Raw genomic sequence first — 23,466 nt, 5'->3', positions numbered from 1 at the left:
GGACCAAAGGTGTCATTCTCAGAATAAAGACAGAGAGGCAAAGAAGAACCCCGAGGCGTGTGAGGACTCAGCCAGCTGCACACAAAGCAACAACTATTCTACCTATTCAGCAGATACTGAAGTAACAAGAGAATCTGGACCAGAATTTCAGCTAAGTCACATAATTATGGCATTGTTGTACATTCAACGTTTATTAAACAGTACCTACATTATAGACCCTGACAAGGTGTTGGGGAAAAAGAAGTATATGGTTCTGTTATTGGAAACAAAATCTTTAATCTTTGAGTCTTTGGATCCTGATACTAGCAGGCAAGACACAAGTACCCACCATACATACTTATATATAATGTGTTTGAAAGCTCTTTTACCGTGCTTTGCAGTCACATTTGTGTTACCAAATTAGTTGGCAAAGGATTACAATTGAAAATGTATAAAGTAGTTTAATAATAAAATATCTTTGGACTAGAGTCTTCTGAACATAATTACATACTTAGTGTATGAACTTGGGCCTCTGGGATTAATCTAAAATTATTAACTGCTTTCAATATGTGTTGGTTTGTTGGCTACTTGTCTTTAGAAATGGTTTAGAGTTTACAAATTAATTGAGACCAACCCTTGTGAGTTCATCGATGATATTCTGTTGCTCAATGACTTGAAGTTTTAGAAACTCTGTCTCTTGTTCTTCATTAGCTTGGTCAAGGTCATTCAGAGATTTTAATTTCTTCAAGGGTGGGTGGGATGTTATTTTTTCTCTCTGGATTAGAAAAGAAGAAAGTACAGGTGGAAACTTTAAAAATCTTAAACTTCAGTCATTAATATAAAATATTTATAGAACATTTATAAGACTCCAGCTAACTTTGAATACTGTCCCACTAAAATATAGACTTTCACACCCACCCACTAAAGTTCTCAAGTACATTTTATCTGCCATAGTATGTTAAAATCCTTGGGGATTTTCTGTAGATCTTGATAGCTGTTCTGGAAGTTGTTAAGGAGTACCTTACATATCACTTATCCATACATAATACAAGTGATATCTATTTCACAACTGTTGCACGAGTTTTTAGAAGGCAAGGTGTGCTCTCTGTAGAAGTCTCTAAATTTGGAAGAGGATTGAGGATGGTTGTGGATGCACACTGAAACTCTGCTTCTCTGTTTTCTAGCTTTCTGAAAGCATGCAGCTTCCTGGAAGCACTCCTACAGTTTTGCAAATTTAGAAACTCCATAAAATTCAGAGGCAGCAAGCTTTTCTTTTTCCCTTAAAGCATCCTTGCTTACCTAAGGGAAAATCCAAATAGCACTGGATTTTAAAAATAAGCTGAGAAAAAAACAGTAAGTCAGGTTATTGTAGTGATACAAAGGACTGCAGTTTTGTAGAGTCTGTGATACCCACCATTTCTGAATTTTCCTTGGTAATGGCTTTCAATTTCTCTTCCAAGCGCTGCAAAGACACCATCAACTCATCGTTTCTCTTGGCGAGGCACTTGTTCCTTTCCAGGAGAGGTTTGCACTGTTTTTCAGTTTCTCGCACTCGTTTTAACTGGGAAGAAATACATTAGACCTTATCTTTTGTATTTGGGTGGAAGTGGAGTCAGGGGGTCAACTGTGCGGGTAGAGAAAGCCCCTTTGTTTGCTTCACTGTGTGTTGCAAGACTGACCACTGACATTCCAATCCTCCATTTAACAGATGGATTACTTCGTTTCCACTTGCCTCTGATGGTTTTTCCCCCCCATATCAATCTGTTAACCTTGAAGGAGGTGCCGCAGACAGAAATGCTGGGTTTGGAAGTACTCATCTTTGCTGGTACCACCTCAGTAACCCCACTATGCTCAGCCCCTCTTTCTGGAACTGTAATGAGCTCTCATTGCCTCAGAGAGATACAGCAGCTCAGTAAGCACAGTTACTAAATACCACAACCAGGACCCACACCCAAGCCTCACTGTCTCCAAAACCCCTTCTTTCCCTCAGAGATCTTGCTGAAATCTCTCACTAAGACCATTTATTTTTAAGGAAGCTTTATTGAACAACAACAACAACAACAACAACAAAACTCTCATGTAATTTGAAAACTGTATTAATGATTGTGTTTAAGAACAATCACCTCTACCCATGCCTAGGCAGAGTAGAATGGGACTGTAATCTACCCATAACTAAGAGTAACCACACACTCTTGTCTGACCAGTTCTAACAGAGGCAGGGCTTTTCAACCTAAGCTCCCTTGATGCTTTTGGTCAGATTTTATTTGTTCGTTTGTTTGTTTGGGGGCTGTCCTGTGCATTGCAGGATGTTTAACAGCACCCATGCCCTCTGTCCATTACATGCCAAGAACATCCTGCCAGTTGTGACAACCAAAAATGTCTCTAGATGGCACCCAAATAGTTGCTAGTTTAGAACCATTGGTCTAAAATTATGAATGTTGTCTTGGGGTACTCATTAATACTTTCTCCCTTTATTCTCAAAATTCTCCTTGTTTGGATGATTAATTTTATGGACAAGCTATACATAATGGATTCCCAAAGTTCTAATGATTGGTTCATTTCCCCAATATTAATAATTCTGAATATGAATGTGTATTGGGGAAGAGCTACAAATCCAAGGAAAGGAGAGAGGTGTCAGAAATACTTAAGAAGATGTTTTACAGTATTCATTCCTATCATGGAGAGTCTGTAATATTGAGGTCGTATTGAGACACACTGAGGGAAGAAACCACTACCTATGAATATTTTGAAAAATTCCTTTTGTGATTTTCAAACAGTACTCCTCCAACAGCATCCCAACTTCAAGTTGAAAATTCCAATTTTATATCAAAGGCCCAAAATGGATTTATTTCTCATAAATAATCTGACCTCATTCTCAGTTCTTGAGCTTTAGTGTCTAAATAATTAATATTAAATATTGAGCACATATAAGAATGAATAAATTATTCCAGTAGGTTTATTACTTCAATCTTTACTTCTTTTCTGGAGGTCAATGACATGCATTTTAAATATTTAAATGTATTTAATGCATATCAATCATAGAAAATGCAGATAAGCACAAAGAAAGGGAAATAAAATGTCTATAATACTAACATAAAGTACATCAATCATCACAGTACCACAGCACCCAACAAAATGTTCCTTTTAAAAGATATACCTTAAACCCAATAGAAAAAGACTGAAATTAAAATGCATGTGTTTGCTCACATATGTATATTTGTATGTGCATGCACATGTATATTCATGCAAGCACTAAATGAAAAAATCTGATAGTTAACATATAACAGATAGACTTAAGTTAAGACGTCTCAGAGAAAAGAAAATATTTCATAATAAGCAATTAAATATGCCAAAAACATAGAGAAAATATTAATTTATATGCATCTAGTGATATAACTTCATGTAAAGCCAAATTGACTGAACTAAGAAGAGATATATATCAATCTGTTGGGGGAATAAGCAGACAAAAATATGAGTAAGTATATAGAAAATTTTAAATAAGAATTAAACTCAAATGAAGCTGTAACTAATAGTTATAGACTATACCTTCTTTTCATGTGAACATGGGACCCATGCTGGGGCCATAAAAGAAATAGTGAGGCTGGGCGCCAGTGGCTCACACCTGTAATCCTAGCTATTCAGGAAGCAAAGTTTAGGAGGATTGAGGTTCGAAGCCAGCCTGGGCAAATAGTTCGTGAGACCCTATCTTGAAAAAATCCATCACAAAAAAGGGCTGGTGGAGCGGCTCAAGGTGTAGGCCCTGAGTTCAAATCCCAGTACCGCAAAAAAAAAAATAATGATAAATTCCAAAGGAGTGGAACACTACAAAGTATGTTCTCTGACTATGGTGGAATTAAGAGAGAAACTGAACAAAAAGATAACTGAAAACTCTCCAAATGTTTGGAACTTAAATGATATCACTTCTGGATCAAAGAAGGAATTACATGACCCTAGAAAAGACTTTTAATGAAATAGAAATGACACCTAAAAAACTAGCTAGCATTTGTTGCCCTTAACGCAGAGAAACTAAAGCAGATACCTTAAAGCAACTGAGGCCAATAGGAAAAGGGGAACAGGTACTAGAGAAAAGGTTAGATAAAAAAGAATTAACCTAGAAGGTAACACCCACGCACAGGAAATCAATGTGAGTCAATGCCCTGTATAACTATCCTTATCTCAACCAGCAAAAACCCTTGTTCCTTCCTATTATTGCTTATACTCTCTCTACAACAAAATTAGAAATAAGGGCAAAATAGTTTCTGCTGGGTATTGGGGGGGGAGGGGGGGGGAGTGGGTGGTAAGGGAGGGGGTGGGGGCAGTGGGGAGAAATGACCCAAGCCTTGTATGCACATATGAATAATAAAAGAAAAATGAAAAAAAAAAAAGAAATAGAAATGCATTATGACACATTATAATCACCGGCCTAGTATGGTCTAAAATGAATATATTTTTAAAAAGGAGAGTCTGAAATAACTCCTTTTTATGAACAACCCCATTAAAAATGTAAGTCACAGAGCAGATATCCTAAATAAAATAGCCCACAAAGGATTTTAAGAAGTCCTAACATTAATAAGAAAAATAAAGGCAGCAGAGCAACAAATGAACAAAAGGCTGAGTGCAAGCCTAGGTATCCAACAGGCCAGTGGATATTTGAAAGGTCACCTAACCTTATTACAAATGTTAAAATTATAATAAAAATAAGAATATACCTCATGGTCACCAAAATGGCTAAAATTAACAATTATCATTGCATGTTGCCAAAGATGTGGAGGAACTGCAATCCTCAGACATCCTTGGTGGGGTTGTAAATGTCACAACTTTAGGAAATTAATAAGTACCAAAGCTGACCACATGCTTATTCTGCCATCCGGTAATTCTACTCCTTTGTATATTCCAGCAAACATGGACACTTTTTTTTTTTTTTGTAGCCGAACCCTTCTTAACAAGTTAAATGTGCTAGGAAACAACACAAGTATCCCTTAACAATGGAATGAACACATGTGTTTTGATACATTAACTGAATACTAGAGAGTAAGTCAATTTAACAAGCTGTATATACAACACAATGGATGAATTTCACAACCAATGCTGAGCAAAAGAAGCCAGGCACAAAGATTGAAAATTGTATGATTTTGTTTAATTTTTTAAAACAGTGATATACATTTATGGTCATAGAAGTCAGAACAGTGGTCACCTTTAGAAGGATGGAGGAGGTTCTGAGACTTTGGTAATCTTCCACTTATCCATCTGGGTGTTAGTCAGGTCGCTTTGACACTTTATGACTATTTATTGAACTGTCCTTTTAGTATTTGTGCCCTTTCCTCTTATGCCACCCTTCTCTAACATAACGTGTGCTTGCATAACATAACGCTTAACAGCAAAAGTAAAATAAAAACCTTGAGTGCAACTCACCAGTTCATTTCGTTCATCTCCAAGCAAAGTGTTCCTGTCTTCTAATTTTCTTATAGTGGCATTCAATTCAGCTATTCTCTTTTGATTTCTTCGCAAATCCTATATATGAAAATTAAAATGGGTATTTCTTCAATGATATACTTTCATAAAGATTTGGGATAACACGCACAAAAGTAATAGGCTCATTTCTCCTCATATGGCTCAAAAGTGACAGTAAAGTGTTCTTTCATTCAGAGAGGAGTAAGTATTTATCCTTTTCTAACTACCAATATTCATCACTTTTAACCAAGCCTTGTTAAAAATGCAAATGAATTCCATGTGGCAGATACTCCCTGAAGCCCAGACCCATGACAGAGGGAATGGCAGAAGATTGGATCAGCTTATCAGAGCGATGTTCAGCGAGACCAAGGTCCTGTTATGCTTACATGAGGTTCAAGGAGCATTCTTATGTCACGTGCACATTGCTTCCTTCAGCCTGGACAGCTGTACTGCTATTACACACATTCACAGAGAGGGTGGATTAGGAGGTAGGGGTGGGGCTTTGTAAATTTCTGCACACTTCTGGATAAAAAGGTTAATGTGAGGAAAGATACATTGCCTTAATGTTAAAAGGTAGTAAGTAGTTTATAGGGTTGTATAAAGCGTAATTGCTTTTTCTGCTGGCAGAATTGCTATGAATCTTCTTATACACCATAATCAAATTCTATCATCATTTTTCCTTTTGATAATGTTTTCTTCTCTCTCTCTCTCTCTCTCTCTCTCTCTCTCTCTCTCTCTTTGGTAGTACTTGGGTTTAAACTCAGGGTCTTGCACTTTCTAGGCAGGCAGTCTACCTATTGAGCCATGCCCCCAGCCCTAGATACTGTTGACAGACATCATATCCTAGAGTCCCAGTACCTAACAGATTGAGCAGAGTCCTTCAGGTAAAATTCAGGGAAGTCATAATTAATCTCAGGGGTCTTGTGGCTAATGTCAGTAGATCAAAAAACTAATGTACTGAATGTTAGCTGCTTGCCAGATACTGTGTTTATCATTTTATATGTCATATCTTTTGGTCTTTAGGCCAGACTTACAGAGTACTTGTGAGCAGTGAAGTGGGTAGCCACTTCAATGGGCCACTCAGTTAAGGACGGATCCAGAATTTGAAGCAAAGGATCTGACACAGCCTATTCTCTGGTCATGTATGCTGCACTGTAGATAGGTGTCAGCGATAGAACTGAAAATTATATCTGTTTCATCCTGGATCAGTATGCTTCCTGCCACCTACTAGGATACACATAGCTTGGAAACCAACTCATAAATTATTCATTACTTTTTCTAAGTACTACTTTGGAACTCATCTCTGTTCCTAAATAATACATTTTCACCTTTTTAGCAGCTAAATAATTTGAAAGGTAAAGGATACACTAGCCAACTATATACAAACTGACATCTCTTTGCTGTGCTTCTGCAAATCATTTCTCATATAAAATACTGAACATCCAGAGAAATAAATGGAAAGTTCAATCAGATTAGAAGTTTTCCTGCTATGATGACACATGGTTTAGCCTTTTATACAGGTATACATTTCAACCTTTGTAGATGGTAACTGTCTATACCAATTTCTAAGTCAATTGTTTGCACAGGGAAAATTGTCAGTCTTGGCAAGAGGCAAAATATTTTCATTTAAGTTATGATTCTTATAATAGACTTAAGTTTGAGTAGGTATTTCTTGGTTAGGAAAATTCTATGAAGGATTTAAAGAAGCCTGCAATTCTCATGCAATCTGCTGATGTACTGAGACTCTGTTGTCTATGAGTTTAGAAAACCTTGTTCCCAAGACATTAGCTGGTTTTATATAAGATGTAGAATTGATTTCTTCGTAGTAAACAGGAAAAGCTCTTAAGTGAAAAGTTAAACTTGGGAGCTAAATAAAAGATGACTCTAAAGTTTTTAACCTCAACTTCATGAACTCACAGGGCTGCTGCAGTGTTCAGAGCCGTCTCCTGCCCTTCCTGGGATTTCTCGCTTCGGACTGCTCATATTACACTCAGCCTCCTTGACCAGGAAGAGTTGCTCATCCAATGCCTCCTTCTGCAGTTGGAGTTTCTGTACATAGCCTGTCTGGGTCTCCAGTTCCTTTTCCAGGGAAAAAATGATCCTGTCCTTGGCTTTGATTTCATCCATCTGAATTAAATGAGATCCAGGGAATTTTATTTAACAATGCTGTAAAGAAATGCATTTTTGCAAGGGTATGAGTTTAACTTTTTTCTGATTGATACAGGAAAAAATTCATGAACATGACAAATGTATTGAACACATGAATTTGATGGGACAACACTGTGTAATAAAGGGCTATCCTAGGTTAAGTAGGTAGTAAAGAGAGAAATTTTTTTTCTCTCAAGTTTATCCTAGATAGATATTTTCATTTCAGATATTGTTTGAAATGGTCTCGGTTGATTAGAAAAGGCTAATTTTAAAAATGGGTCACGTGTGTTAATAAAGATGGATACCCAATACCCCACAACAATGTTTCCCAGGACAATACTCTTTTAAATGTTACCTCTTTTTTGGAGGAATGAGCATCTGAGTTTATACCAAATAGCAGTTGCTATGATTAGCTGATCAACCAAAACTAAAGTAACTGCAAATGTTTTAGTACCCTAATTATTTTCCAAGACTAAGATGCTCTCATGTAGGTGGTGAATTTAGAGGAAGGTCCTTACAGTGTTTCATGGCCTATGCTTCTTTTCATTCCTATCCATATTTCAGATCAGCCAGTTCTTAGCAACCATTTCACCATTACTGTCAGAACACCATGGGTTGGAACTAGAACAGGGACAGAAAATACCTGACAATATTAGACACCATTTCTCCTCCTACATCTGTGGGATATCTATCAATCAATCAATCTATCTATCTATCTATTGATCTATCTCCCAACACTTGTTCTAAGACTGGGCATGACCTGAAAAGTACTTCTCAACTAAAGGACACAGGTATTGCATACAATTGATCAGAGTTTCCATGGGAAATTTTTTGCTGTCACTGGATGATAGGTAATGAAATTAACATCTGTAAACACTTTTTTTTTTTTTGGTGGAACTGAGGTTTGAACTCAGGACTTTGAGCTTGGCAAAGCAGGTGCTCTACAACTTGAACCATACCTCTAGTCCATTTTGTTCTGGTTGTTTTGGAGATGGGAGTCTCACAAATTATTTGCCCCCAGTTGACCTCAAACTGCAATCCTCTCCATCTCATCCTCCCCAGTAGCTAGGATTATAAGCATGAGCTACCAACACTCAGCCATCTATAAATACTTTTTGAAGAATGCATAGCCATTTGATGAAACCTTTGTTCTCAGTTCATTATATTCTATGTGAATATTCACAACAGAGGTAAGGAAAGACATTTAGCACAAATCTTATGCTGTTTATTTTCTTTCTAAGAGAATCTCATTTTTAACAAATCACTTTTGTATAAAGCTTTGGAGTGGCCTTTAGACCAGGAGAAAAAAAGAAAAGCATTTGGGAATTAAATTAGGTTATACAGTCACGTATTTTCCACATATCAATTCCTGAGATATTCACTGCAAGTCACATGATTAAATTTTAGGTCAACTCTGGGAAGGCATTAGGCTAACGTCTTCAGGGTCCAGTAGGAACGTCTGATAATTTGATGAGATTATGATAATTTGTGAGAAAAGTAGCATCTGTAGCTTCTAACTCCTTGTAGAGGTTTTGAGTCCAGGGCTGAGTAACGCATTCATTTGTCAGACTTGACATGTCCAGTGTTATTTACAGTTTAATATAACTCCCAATCTGCACGCTTCTGGTTGGTTCAGAGGCATACTACCTATCAAACTTGCTAGGAAAGCATTTCCATTACCACCTTACAGTCGTCCTCACCATCACCACCATCAGAACGGAAATTACCAGTCTTTGACCATATCGGAAGCACTGTATTAAGATCATTACATACCTTATTTCATTTTACGATAATCTATTCAGGCCAGGTACTTGTGGCTCATGTCTGTAAACCTACTTACTTGAGAGGCTGAGATTAGGAGGATGGCAGTTTGAGGCCAGCCTGGGCATATAGTTCTTGAGATGCCTGTTCCAAAATAACCATAGGAAAATGAATTGGAGGTGTGGCTCAATCTATAAAGTACCTACTTTGCAAGAGTGAAGCTTTGAGTTCAAACTCTAGTCCTACCAAAAAATACAATAATAATAATCCTTTTGAGAAAGTTCTATTATCATCATTTTGCTGATGATGACTGAGAACCTGAAATGTTAAACAACTTGGTTTTAGTCACTTGGCTTGTGAATGATGAAGATTGATTTTTAATTCAGTCTTCTGATTCTATAGTCCATTCTGTTAGGCACTATGCTATACTGGCTCCAGATTATCCATAGTCTCCCAGTATCTCCCAAAGTGGTTCCCTGTGGAATCTAGTAAATAGTGTTGATGAGACTCTATCATATAGTGGTGATCAGCATGGACTCTGACCTCAGAATAATGAAAATCAACCAAAGCTCTATTTCTTAGAAGGGAAAGGGTATTCTTTGAGAAATTTCCTAAACAGAATAGCTCCCACTTCTTTCTCTCTCTTAGTTTCAAAAGTAGATCTGGGTGGCAGGTAAAGATAGGTGAGAAAAAGGGAAAAGTCAAGACAAGTGCACGTGTACTTTTTAAACATTTTCCCATTTTATTCTGCTCACACCCAATTTTTCTTTTGGAAGTACTGGGGGACTGTGTCCCCCAGTCCTGAACCCAATTTTTGAACAACTGCTCAGATGGTTTAGTTTTACATTGTTATTGAGAGGGATTTTGAGACTGCTTTATCAATGTGCTAGTGAAAGGAAGTCATGGAAAATATTTGCTCATCGACAAGTGCATATACTCATAGATTTATGCTGGAAGGCATTAATAAACAAAAGTATTTAATGCAAAACTTCCCTTTCAGTTACTTACCTGCCAACTCCAGAGTTTACTTTCACCAGGCATGTTGTTTCAACAACTAAAGGCAGGGCAGAGACCAAGATTTCTGCACCATGTTTGGTCATTATGTCAAATAACAGAGGATAATAAATTGCAGATAAAAATCCAGAAAATCTGGCAGAGGCAGCATTTTACAGCCACACTGGATTATAGTACAGAGAAATTTACACATGTTGAGCTTTTAAAAATGTTCTATGGTAACCAGTTTTAACTTAAAAATGAAATTTTAGAGAGATCATCCAAAGAATGTAAATGGAATTCTATGAAAATAATTACAGGATTGGCAGACATAAGAGTAAAAATAAAGTTTTTTTCTATGTGAAAGTACTATAGTTAGGGTGGCATAAAGTACATTCTAATAGGTGATGGTTAATTCAGTAAGATATAACTAAGATCTAGCTAATGCTAAACTTCTGAGAATATAAATGCTTCTTCTAAAATAATTGGACAAGGTCAACTTAAGACAATATAGATTTAGATATAGTTACATTTGTTTTATTTTTGAGCATGATAAGAGTCTAATGTGGTTTTTTGTTATAAATGTTAAAATGAAAGACCCTATGCTGCAGGGGTCTTGAAAATTACAACTAGCAAAACAAGTTATTTAAGAATAACATCCAACTAGAAAATTACAATGGCTTCTGTTCTGAATGCTCCTTGTTTATTTTTGGGGAAAAGATCTATTTTAAAAATAATTAGGGATTTTAATAGCTCTGTGCTCTGCTTTCAGACATGGCTCCTGAAAAAAAAGACTGGTGAATCACTCGAGATGTTCTCAGTGGGTGCCATTTTCAGACATCTTGAAAATTGTAAATACCCCCTATGTCCTGTAAAATACCCATTGACATTTGATAAATGGAAATCCCACAAAAGCATGTTGAGTATGGAACCCTTCATAATTTATAGTACTTTTATAAGTATCCATGAAAACAGGAATTACTGAATATACACTCTTCACATGTGTGGTCCTGAAAGAATCCTGTTATTATGAGAAGGGTGATTCCAAAATCTCTTAGATTTTGCAATTCCAATTTTGACCTGAGATATCTATCTATCTTTCTACCTAACTACCTACTGCTGTATCTTGTATTTTGGATAGAGCACTGAACAAATCAAAGGCATTGTTTATAAATCCACTGACAAGGAAACATCCTAAGAGCAAATCCCATGGAGCTCTGAACCTGGAAAGAGACTGTTTCTGCACTGGTCTGGTGGAGTTACTAACCAATCTCCGAATGTCCCGCTCCGACTCCCATTTGATCTTTGAGATGGCTTCTTGGTGAGACTGATGCTCACTCCTAAGGTCCCCAGCCTTGATTTTATCCGCTTGGATCATATTGCTCAGAGCCTCGTCCACCTGCTTCTTGGCTGTTTTCAGGTCTGTAATTTCTTGTAAGAGCTTAAGGCGCTCTGCATCAAACAGTTTCCGGGCCTCCTCCCGCGCCTCAATGGTGAGCGCTGTCCTTACTTTGTCACTGCTGCCGTCCCGGAGAGCACACAGAGCAGACTTGAGCCTCTGGATCTCTCCATCCCGCAACTTCACTGTCCTTGACATTTCTTGCTCGTGTTGCTTGATGAGATTCTCCCGCACAGCCTGCAGCTCCTTCATCTTCTCCTCATGGAGCTTGGCTTTGAGTTCTGTCACCAGGACCGTGTGCTTGCGCTGCTCCAGCTCACGAATCCTCTTTGCTTCTTGAGTCTTCTCTCTTTCAAGCTTTGATACCTAAAGGCAGAGAGGCAAAAGGATGAAACGAAATGAACCTCAAAGAAAAGGTGTTGCTCCCAGGCAGGATTTGCAGCTTAGGCTACTGTGATCTTTTAATTTTCGATCTCTTTTCAACAATTCTAGGTCACTGTGTGCTCAGAGGAGAGGGAATCAGAGGCCTTAAAGCTAGGAATACAGTGTGTGTAAAAGGAGGAAACACTTAAGACTGTTTATTTTACTCTGTTCAGACAAATACTGGATATTCTGGAGGCTGATATTCAATGTGTTGTCTGCAGGCACAAGCAGCACAGGCATCACCAAGAAGTTTGATACAAATGCAGAATCCCATATTTGATCCCAGAGCTGTGAATCATGAGACAATGATTTAACAAATCCCGAGACAATTGGTCTAAACCTTAAAATTGGGAAGTATTGATATAATGGGTCTTCTTTTGGTGGAGAAAAATTCAATGCAGATCATCTGGATAGCTTTCTGGAAAATACAACCCTAGTTAGATAGAAACTGACCAATGTGGGCATCTCTGGATAGCTCAAAATTTGATATTGTGATCAGGCTAATACATTAGTATTTAAAAATGAGATAATAAAATGTGCCTCTTCCTTTTCTTTGAGTTACTGCTAATTGGGAAGTTAAAAGATAAAGTTAGTTGATGATAGCTTTATCTCAGTTTACCGACTAAAAGTTCCCAAACTTAGGAACACAAGTATACACCAGTCACCCAGCCAAATAATGAAACACTTTGTCCTGTAGCTGTTGTTATTTCTGCACCTTCCATAGGTGTCTTTTTGCCTTTCATCTCCACTCTCACTCTTACCCCTCTACCTTGCTGCCACTCCCCCACCAAGCAAACACTCCAAGTAAAGTATTCCTTATAACCTTTTCACCTGTCAAGAATTCTGGTTAAATAATCTGGGTTTGGTTGTATTTCCAGTGATAATACAGGCTTCCTTGCAGGTTCCCAGTGGTACTGCCTTGATCTGGTTGGTCAGTCTCTAATTTAGTAGATTAAGGTTGGGTGGGTAGGGAGGGGACTGGCATTAGTAGCTTGAAAAGGCCTCTGGGTGGCCCCATTCTGCTGCCTCCTTCCCACACTTCACTTCTGCTGCCTGTCTCTGTCTTCTCCCTCTGTTTCTTTGTCTCTGTCACAACACATATACACACATACAAATTTGAAAAAAGAGAAGGAAATTTAGGTGCCCCAAGAGTATTATCCAGTTGAGTGATACTGTGTCTCTGCTATTTCTCAAATTTGAAAGTTATGCAAAATAATGGTTTAGTTAAGAGCCTTTCCAGGTTTTACAAAAGTTTTAAGATTCAAAATCTCTCTTGAAATCATTGTAATTATCATTATACTATATATTATACAATATATAATAATAGATATACAATGTATATGTGCCTGAGATTTTACTTACCTCAACAATTTACCTACCTTTAGTTATGTCAGTATTTCCTAGGTCTGCATTTTCTAAATATTTTATTTTTCAAGGCATAGCAGCTATTCTCATAAAAAACTATTCTCGTTTATTCTAAAAGAGCCCTGAGCACAAGCATATTCAAACAACCATCCTTTGGTTTTTGTCCAGTATAGGCCCGAGATCCGTTCCTGGATGCTGTTCTCTCACATGCTTTAAACTGTGTGGTACAAGTTTGAATTGAAATTGTCCTCAATATTAAATAAAACTCTGGAATCTGAAGACTTATTAGTGAGATAAAAGAAATAAAGTTTCTTGTTAATCATTTTTATGCTGATCACATGCTGAATTTGTAATATTTTGGATAAGTTGTATTAAATAAGCTGTATTATGGAAACTAATTGCGTTTCTTTTTACTTTTTAAAATTATAGCTAGAAGAAATTTAAAAACCACATACATGGCATGTATTTGCAGGTAACATAACTCTATCAAGGTTGTTCTAAAGTTCTTGGAGTTTCGTTTTGTGAACTCAACAGTCTCTAAATTGCTGGTGACATTCTCTTACAAAGCTAAGTTCTGGCCTTATTTATGTGCCCACTCAAAAACTGTCCAGGGTTCGTTATGCTATAGAGAAAAACAATCCTAACACCTCACATTCATAATTCAGGCTTTCATGAAGTTTTAGGTGGACTTAGCTCTTGTTTCCTCTCTCCCTCTCCTCACCTGCACCATGTTCCATGCACAGGACATTATGCTCTCTTCTGCACTGTGCTACATCTTTGTACCTATATGCTTACATTTTCGGGATCCTTTCATTCTTCCCGGCCCAGACAGATGACAGCTTCTCCTGTCATGCAACCCCAACTGACCAGGAAAAAATCTCATTTTTCCTGCCTTTGGCTTCTCAGTGTACTTTAGTACCATCTCCTTACTGCCCCTTTCCATTTTTCTTTACCTTATGGTGTTTTGTAGGCTATCTATCCGTACCACCTCCTTTCCTATCCCTACCTCAGCTTAGGGACTCACTCAAGGTCACCACTGTATACCCATTGGTTCCCAGTATACCACATAATAAGGGGCAGAAAGCATGTGTGGAATTAAAGGATATATGACAATATGTTTCCATGGATGGCAAACTAACCAGAGGAAATAATAATATATGCAGTTATACAGTTTAGAGAATCCAGGCTTCTACAGTTACTACAGTTGCCCCTTGGTCATCCCTTCCTTATAAAGCAAAAAGCAAAACAGAAAAACTCCTAATGTAAGAATGTCTACTTATCTGCTTGATGTTTCTTTCAGTGCTTCAGTAAGGACAATCAAGATCTTATTCTCCATTTTTCTAAAGTGAATGTAAGAGGATACATCCCAGACCAGAGGTCCATCCTGCCTCTGCTTTTATGAATAAAGTTTCACTGGAACAAGGTAATACCCAATCATTTATCTATTGCTTAAGGCAACTTTCATACTACAATGGGATTGAGTAGTATAACAGAGGTTGTCTAGCCCATGAAGATTGAAATATTTACTATCTTTCCCTTAACAGGTAAACTTTGCTGATTGTCATTATAAGTAATTTTTTTTGTTAATTTTAAAACTCAATATCTTTCATATAAGAAATTATGAGAGTAAACTTTATCTTAAGTGATAGGAACATAGTCCTCTTCAATTTCAGCAAGATATATTTACCTTAGGCATTTGTGACAGTGTCATGCCCACAAAGGCTGTTGGATAACAAGTCACTAAGGGAAATTTGAGCAATTCTTCTTAGAACAATGAAAAATGGACGAAGGGTAAGAAATTACGTAGTTGTATTTCTATTTCACTATCTACTATCTTTATGAAACTTGCTTAAAAATGTCTGTTACAGTTATTTCTAGGTTCAAATTAGAGAATGTATGGGAAATAACTTGGACTCCAAAGCACTGTGTCATGCAAGATAAAATTGTTATTAGATATAACAGGTGACACTCCATCTAAAATTATTTGTGTCAAATTTTCTGCAGGTGCATAGGATTGTATTTCCCTGTGATTCTGTCATTTCTCTCGAATTATAAACAATAATCTTTTGTGTGCATAGACAAGAGGAGAGGTGAACAAAAAGGGAAAAAAGTGAAAATTCAATCTGAAGACAAAAACAAATACAAACAAATACCAGTCTTCTTAAGCATCATTTAAGGTAATCCACAAAACAAAGAAAATTCAAGGGAACTAAGTAGTATTTAATATTTGTTATGTCTACTTGTTTTAATTGGCATGGAAACTGGTGTAACTTTTTCTGCAGGATTTCTAGATCTGACTTGAGAGAAGTATTTCATTGTGAAGAAGAGCCAGAGGCTGTGACTAAAAATTTGGGGAAAAGAAGCAATAAAATAATTGTAATAACTTAGTATGTCTTATGCTAGCTACTTGAAAGGGTGAGACTGGGAGAATCACAGTTTGAGGCCAGCCCAGGCAAAAAGTTTATGAGATCCCATCTCAACCAAAAGCCAGGCATGGTGGCACACACCTGTCATCTCAAGCTATTCTGGAGGCTAAGACTGGGAGGATCATGGTTCCAGACAAACTCAGGTTTTAAAAAAAAAGGTTGATGAGACCCCATGTCAACAGGAAAAGAGCTGGGCATAGTGGCACGTGCCTGTCACCCTAGCAATGGTGGGAAGCATAAAATAGAAGGATCGCAGAACAGGCTGGCTTGGGCAAAAAGCCAGACTCTATCTCCAGAATAACCAGAGCAAAACGGGTTGGAGGTGTGGCTCAAGTGGCAGAGTTCCTGCTTAGCAAGGGTGAAGCCATGCATTCAAACCCCAGTACCATAAAAAATGCAGTAATATAATGTTCTGAAAATTATTTGCAGTACAGATTGGAAATATATTTAAATAACTAAGGAAATTTATTTAAATAGCTTAAAATAAATCTTGAGATGAATACACAAAACGTAAGAACTATTCTTGTGTAGAAATAAAAACATGAAGATATTTTGAAATGGAACAAATTATTTAGAAGAAAGAAATTATTTTGATTAATAGAGATGTTTTATGCAGAATAAATTCTGCTCAGTCATATAATAGCTAACATTTAGAGACGGCTCCTTTCTAAATAGACTTTTTACTTGCCAGTTCATTTAATCTCCTGGATAGCTCTGTGATGTAGGTAGTATTTGTTCATCACAGTTTCAGATAGAAAAAAAGTGAGGAAGACACTATATATAAGCACAAGGTAAAGAAGGCTGATTAAAGTGGAAGGTGGCCAGGGGCTAATTGTGGGTCAGAGCCCAGGTCTCCCTGTTTACTCTGAAACCGTCACCTCTGTCAGCCTCAGTTTCTTATTGGAGTTGGTAATAATAATTCTCCTATGGCTGTGGTGAGGATCAACTCAGACAAGGACAAAAATCCCTTTGGAAATCCTGGCGCATGTGTAGGACACATAATACAATGTTAATTTTGATAAACATTATTGTGTACAGTAACATTTATGTAATGTTATATTGATACCTCCACCAGCATAAATGTAAGTACCTATAATACATGAGAAGACTAACATTACTAGATTACATTAAGACTGTAACAAATACTTTCCAGAAAGAAAGAGACATTCAAAGGTAAAACTGGGTTTCCCTGGTATTGGTGGCATAGACTCTTAATTGGAAGATACCTGGAATATGTGTGGGTATAACCAGTGGGTGTGGGCTGAGGCAGGCAAGGAGGAGATATTTCTAGAGTAGAAATATCTTCTATTCTAAATGTCCTATAGAAAAGAGATGATCATTAGGACAATTTAATCCAGCTGGTGAAAGGTTACACTCGACAGAGGGAAGAGAATTCATGGCTTCCTTACGTAGTCCTCACACTGTATTTTTATCCTCTGTCCTAATTCTAATTCCTTGAAAATGTCAGTGTAAATTCTGCCAAGATAAGGATGGTGAAGATTTGAGCTCTAATATGAGCTTAGAAGTCTATGATTAAAACCGGAGACAAGTCAAAGGTGAGGAAAGGTTGAGAGGTTATCGAGGTAAGACAAGCTAACAGAAGCTCTGGCTCGGATTATCTGCATTAGATGTTCCTGGAAAGCAAACCCACACTAAAATGGCAGGGATTTTTATGGGTGCCAAGGAACTTTCATGCAGGAGAGGTGGAGGAAGGAAAAGTTGCCACTGCACAAGAGTTGCTCATAAGGGAAGCCTTGTACAACCTGGAGTTACACAAAGGATTTTTAAAAGTTCTTGCTTTCAGCTCTTGGGGCCCAAGCCCAGAGCCTCTGAAACCTCAACAGAAGAAGTTAGCTGATTTTCTGCGAGAGCCCTGGGGGCCACTGGTAGCAGAGTCAGGCATCAGTATTGCCTTCATCTCCACCATCTTAGAGAAGAAGAGAATCCCTATTTTGGCTCCTCCACTTGTGGTCACTGGGAGCAAATGAGTTAAGCAGTCTAAGCGCCATTTTCTTTCTTAGTGCAATCAGAATAATAATCACACCTTGCCTATGTCCCAGGCTTGCTGCGATTTTTATAAGGCTGGGTGTAAAAGTACTTTGTAGTCTGAGGGCTGTTCCAATGCTGGCAGCTCCAATCTGGAGCTGATTCCTCCCAGCCTCTGACACCTAAGCCTGCAACCTGCAGCTCCTATCCTGGAAACCCTGTTCTAGGATCACTTCCCTTTATCCCTTCTGTCACTGTGGCCTCACTGCATCTATTGTCAATCTCTGAGGAAAAGCACAAACTCTGGAGACTCTGAAGGATGAATTTCTCATCTCACAGCAATCCCTGGTGTGTTCATACCCATTGTGTGGCCTCACAGTGTCCACAAAAAAGGCAGATGAGAAAAATATCATAGTTTAATGGCTCAGAGTGCTGGTTCAAGGAAACGATACACCTAGGTAGAAATTCTTTCTTCACCCAAACCTGAGACTTCCCACCTAAATAACTTCTGTAACGGAACTGAAATCCTAGGGTTTCCAGGGAAGTTTTGAAAAAGAGTCACAAGTCATTAGACAAGTGGTTTTTAGCACTTTCTATATGCCAGGCAGTTTTCTTGTCTGTAAACTGGAAATAGCAACAGTGCCCACCTTAGAGGATGGTATGGAGTGTCAACTGAGGTGACCCCAATTCCACACTTAACGGACTTGACATAAACTAAGTGCTCAGAAATTCAGCTCCCTTATGAAGTAGATGTTACTCTTGTCCCATTTGACAGACAAAGGACAGGAAACATTAAAGGGGCTTCAAAACCTGCTCAGGGTCACACACCTGTTAGAGTGTGTGATGGGTAGTACACATTCAGTAAGTAGTCACCATTTATATTGTCAACCATATAGCTTATGACTCTGTTCTCTGCACATGGGATGTTCTGTAAATGTCAATGGGATTATTTGCCTGACTGGAAAAATGAGTAATGGGCTGTTGCCCTAAAGGTCTCCACTCTTTAGTCCATTCCCAGTAGTCGAACTGTTATCTTGCCATCAGAGTCTTGGAGCCCAACGAAGAGTGTAAATTTACATCTTGGCAGTGATCATATTTTCTCTCTTAAAGGCTGGCCTCTGAAAACACAATTGTATTTATTTATAACGAAACTGCTTTATGACTTGTTTGTCCTCTGGGATGCCTTTGCTCTTCGGGGATGGCTGCTGACAGGGAGGGAGGCTTTGCTCCAGGTCCTGTGCTACTGTAATTAACAGCACAGAAAGGGAGAGGGGCAGGGGCAGCCAGGATTGGGAAGGGCGAGGCTGTGTTAGTATTCAAGAGGCCGGCTGCCAGGGCCTCGTCAGAGGGCAAGGATATTACACCTGCCTGCAGGCTTAGAAGGCAGTGCCAGGCCCTAGAGAGACAAGCAGCCTCGGAGAGGCTCGGGAGTTACCCATTTTAAAAGGCTTGAATGGTGGAATGTTGGCAGCAGTCAGGTCATTGGGGCCTCTGCTTTGGAATCTCATGAGTTTGTTCTCTGTCACACAGTGGTGGCTTATGCTTACCAGTTTCCAGACCGACAGGCATCTTCCTGTGAGTATTATTTGTCATCCTGTCTTCACTAAAATTAAAGAAATATGCCTCCCGTCAAATGTTTCATTGCCCCAGGAAAAGCTAAAATCAATGAGATGTTCAAAAGTAAGACCTGGAAGGCATCTTACTCTGGAGTGTTTGTCACCACCACTCTGGAACTCCTTCCACCTGAATTGCCTGGTCATCACCTGATTACTTTATTGGCATCCTTGGTCTGTGAGCTCAGCAGTCTCACCTTTTGATAAGTTCCTCTAGGTTATTCTCTGCACAGCGATGCTGCACACAGGTGTGGAGAAATAGATTCAGTCATATAGATTACAGATAGAGACATAGAGACACTCATATTTGTCTCCAAGGAGAGAGAAAGACAAGCAACACTTAGGACTTCTGCTTCTCAAACTAATACTTTTTAAAAATGAGATCATGTTTCCTTTTGGTTTATGGAAAGTAAGAATTTCTTCGTTAACTTTGCATTGGGGTTTATTTGTCCAAGATCAAGGCTGAGCTGAACCAGGAGGCAATGGGCTTTGGCTGGTCCAGATCCTACTTATTATTGTCAAAATGAAGACAAGTAGATTTTGGGGATAAATCACAAATTAAATTTTAATAGTGATGTCAAAGAAAAAGAGGCAGACAAACTGGAGTAAGGATATTTGTTGGTTTGTATCTTGCTGCTTGCTGATCAGAATATTTTTTTTACTATGCCAAAAGTTATCTAAATGAGGCAACTTTAATGCTGACTTGGTTGTCTCTAGCTTATCTGGAACAAAATATGTGTATGCATGTTGGATATTTCAAAATGCTTTCCTAGCCATAAGCTACTCAGTACTTACACTGTCCTGGTGAGATATGCATTAGCAATCCAGTACACTGATGAGACTCTGAGGAAAAATATTTTCCTAAATTTAGTTAACAACTGAGTCAAATCCAAAGAATATTAGGGGGAATAATAATATGAATAATTCCTTGAGTATTTACTATATTCCAGGCAGCTGTCTTGGTACTTGCTATCAATTTTCTTATTTATTCCTAACAAGTATTTTATGTACCTGTCTAATTTACACCTCATTTTAGCTCCATGAGATAATAGTAGCATTTTAATGATGCAGAAACTAAGTTATAAGTAATAAACTACCTTCCATTAATTCTTCTATTTATTCAACAAATAGATGTTGAGCTTTAACCTCTGGACATTATTTAGGCAATAGGAATATGAAGTGAGCTAAGTCCCTATTTTCACAGAGACTATACTTGATTGGGAAAGGATAAACAATAAATAAATAAATATATAAATAACTATGAAATAAGTCAAGAATAGGCTAGGAGGAGTTATTGGACCCTGGGGAAGTTATCTGTTTTAGAGACTGTGGTCAGATGAATGATGACTGAGCATCCCTTGGAAGGAGGTGAGGGAGGGAGAAAGTAGATAACCAGAAGAAAAACAAGGGCAAAGGCTCTTAATGTGATTGACATATTGATCTTGATCCAGCAAGAGGCTGGAACAGCATGATCAAGAGAAGGTAGCTGGAAACGACCTCAAGAATGGGCTGGAGGTTAAATCCTGCAGTGGTAGGAAAAGTCTTTTCCTTGAGAGGGACTCAGAAAGCACTGGGGAGAACTAAATACTGGAGTAACATGATATGACATATTTTTCCTGAAGGATTGTTCTGAATTTTCTTCACAGGGCAATAACAGAACTTGTTCAAGGTCGTGCAACTATTAAGTGCTGTGTTAGGAGGTAATGACGGTTGGATTTTATTGTCTCAATTTTTATATCTGGCTTTCTGGAACAGGCTTTCTGAAGAGGCAGAGATCTGTCTAGTGATCATCCTCATCCCACATTCTGTGTATATGCTCTCAGTCAACCCTGTCACACACACCACAGTCTCCATGCAGATGGGAATTGCCTCTGGCAACTGGTAGGAGTGCACTGGAGTCCAGTAGGCTGAGCTGTGATTGCTGCACATGGACACAGCCAGGGCTGCTCAGTGCCACAGCCAGAGGTAGGCTTCACTCACCTTGGACTTCTCCTGATGAAGCTCTATCTGAATGTCTGTGAGCTTGGTCCTGAGGTCTTCATTGGCAGCTTGCAGGGCGACAATGAGTGCCTCGGGCTTCTCGCCCTTATTTCGCCCTTTCTTGGACATTGTTCCTTTCTAAATGGAGTCTGTTGGTTTTTAATCCTTTCAAACAGGCACTGCCATGTTACTGTTTCTTATCCTGGAGTGTGAAGTCTCAACATCTACTGCATGGTGCTCCTCGGTAAGGTCTCTTCAACCGCTGCCCTGGAAGCCCTGAGAAGAGGCAGAGACAGCAATGACTATTTGGCAAAGACCTGGCTCAGTGTCAGCAGATCCACTCAGTTTAAGTGGCCTGTGGGCACCTCCTTCTGAGGCTCTCCTGTTCCCATTACCTCCTCCATCCTTTGCAGTGAATTTACAGTGATTTCTCCACAAGCTTAATCTGGATGGTTCAACACTCTGCCTAAAATCCTTCACCTGTAAGCATATGCCTTTTACACCATGGCTTTTGCCAGAAATTGCCTACTCTTTTATTCTGATCTCCACCATGTCAATCACTGATACTCTGACCATATAGAGCAGGGTTGTCACCATATAGGTGACATCCTAATTCCCAGACATTCAACCTGAAGAAAATCCAATATACGCAGATAGAGGTATTCAGTGATTAAACTGAGAAAAGAAGGGATTAAGTTTAGACTGCTGGATTGAATTACTTAGTCAGTTAATATTGCTAGAATTTCTTCCATATGCTTTGTTAGATGCGGAATGTTAAAATTTTAAAAATCAGAGTTCCAAGGCATAAAAAATTTATCTATTCATCTATCTATCATCAATCATCTATCTTCATCATTACCATCATCTGTCTAATTAGCGTTTTTAAAGAAATGCATATTATTTGTTTCAGAAGTACAGACAAGGACATTTCTTTCTGCCTAGACTGGATAAGGAAGGCTTCCTGAAGAATTCACCAAAGCACTAGTTTTTGAGGAGTAGGTAAGATGTTAACAGATGGAGAAAACAGGTAAAGCATCCTGGAATGAGAAAATAGCAGGTGCTCTGGTACAGCAGAGAGAAAGCACAGTGACTATTTTATGGGGAAAATAGGGTCTGATTAATTACCCCTGTACCTGGTTGGTGTGTGTGAATGCTTGTGATAGATGGTAAGAGACCTTAAATTCCAAGCTTAGAATTTTGGAGGAGATTTCCAGTAAGTAGCCGGGGAGCTGTTGCTTCTGGCAGGTAGGGGCTCTAACAGGATAGTGTTTGAGTTTGGTTATTTTGGTGGCAGAATGAGGGAAGACTGGGCAGAGGGCTACTGAATTTGTCTAGCTGATGGATTATGAAGGCCTAATGAGAATGGTGGCAAGAAAAAGAAAAGGACGTGTATTTTGATTTACAAACTTTTATACACTACCTAGGAAAGAATGGGTCAGAAAACTATAAATACTAAACCATTAATGATGATGGGAAAATCATGATAAGCTACTAGGGTAAGTTTCCCATGTAGCATTTCAGAAAGTCAGGTGTTGTATGAGTTGAGGTGCCTCAGTCCAGAACTAAGGGGAGCTCCTACTGATCACCCATATGTTCCAGCAGCTGCTGCTCTCTTAAGACCCTCATATTTAGCTTTGAGGACTGTGAAGGCATCCTGGGCTATGTGCCATCCCTCACAAGCACTGTGGCTGTGCCCTTTGGAGTATGTCCCTGAGTGCATAAGGATGGGCAGGGGTTGGAGGTAAGGGTGGGTGAGCATGGAACTGTCCAACACATTCCCGCCTGTGCTAGATGCTGGATTGGCCTTTGTGATTTTTTTTTCAAATTTTGCCTAATTGTTAAAATGCAGAGCTGAGAGATTTCTAAGGAGCCACCTTTCTTCCCTTTTAGTATTGAAATGAATTCAACAGGCACTGATTGAACATTTGTATGACAAACACCA

At 38.5% G+C, this 23,466-nt stretch overlaps 1 protein-coding gene across 3 annotated transcripts in view; it reads right to left on the bottom strand.

Annotated features, from left to right (window-relative positions):
- The window catches only part of Jakmip2 (janus kinase and microtubule interacting protein 2), a 149,322-nt gene that overhangs the window by 35,440 nt on the left and 90,416 nt on the right, over positions 1-23,466 (bottom strand). For all 3 annotated transcript variants that reach the window (XM_074076701.1, XM_074076700.1, XM_074076702.1), the window contains 6 exons: positions 21,525-21,800; positions 11,600-12,097; positions 7,348-7,557; positions 5,392-5,490; positions 1,394-1,540; positions 614-754 (listed from right to left, as the gene is read on the bottom strand). In XM_074076701.1, the coding sequence (XP_073932802.1) occupies positions 614-754; positions 1,394-1,540; positions 5,392-5,490; positions 7,348-7,557; positions 11,600-12,097; positions 21,525-21,653 (1,224 nt within the window). In that variant the 5' untranslated portion in view covers positions 21,654-21,800. The remainder of the gene's footprint in view (positions 1-613; positions 755-1,393; positions 1,541-5,391; positions 5,491-7,347; positions 7,558-11,599; positions 12,098-21,524; positions 21,801-23,466) is intronic.

Source organism: Castor canadensis, chromosome 6 (genome assembly GCF_047511655.1).
Source record: "Castor canadensis chromosome 6, mCasCan1.hap1v2, whole genome shotgun sequence".
Taxonomy (NCBI): domain Eukaryota; kingdom Metazoa; phylum Chordata; class Mammalia; order Rodentia; family Castoridae; genus Castor; species Castor canadensis.
This window is presented reverse-complemented; position numbering and strand designations above follow the sequence as displayed.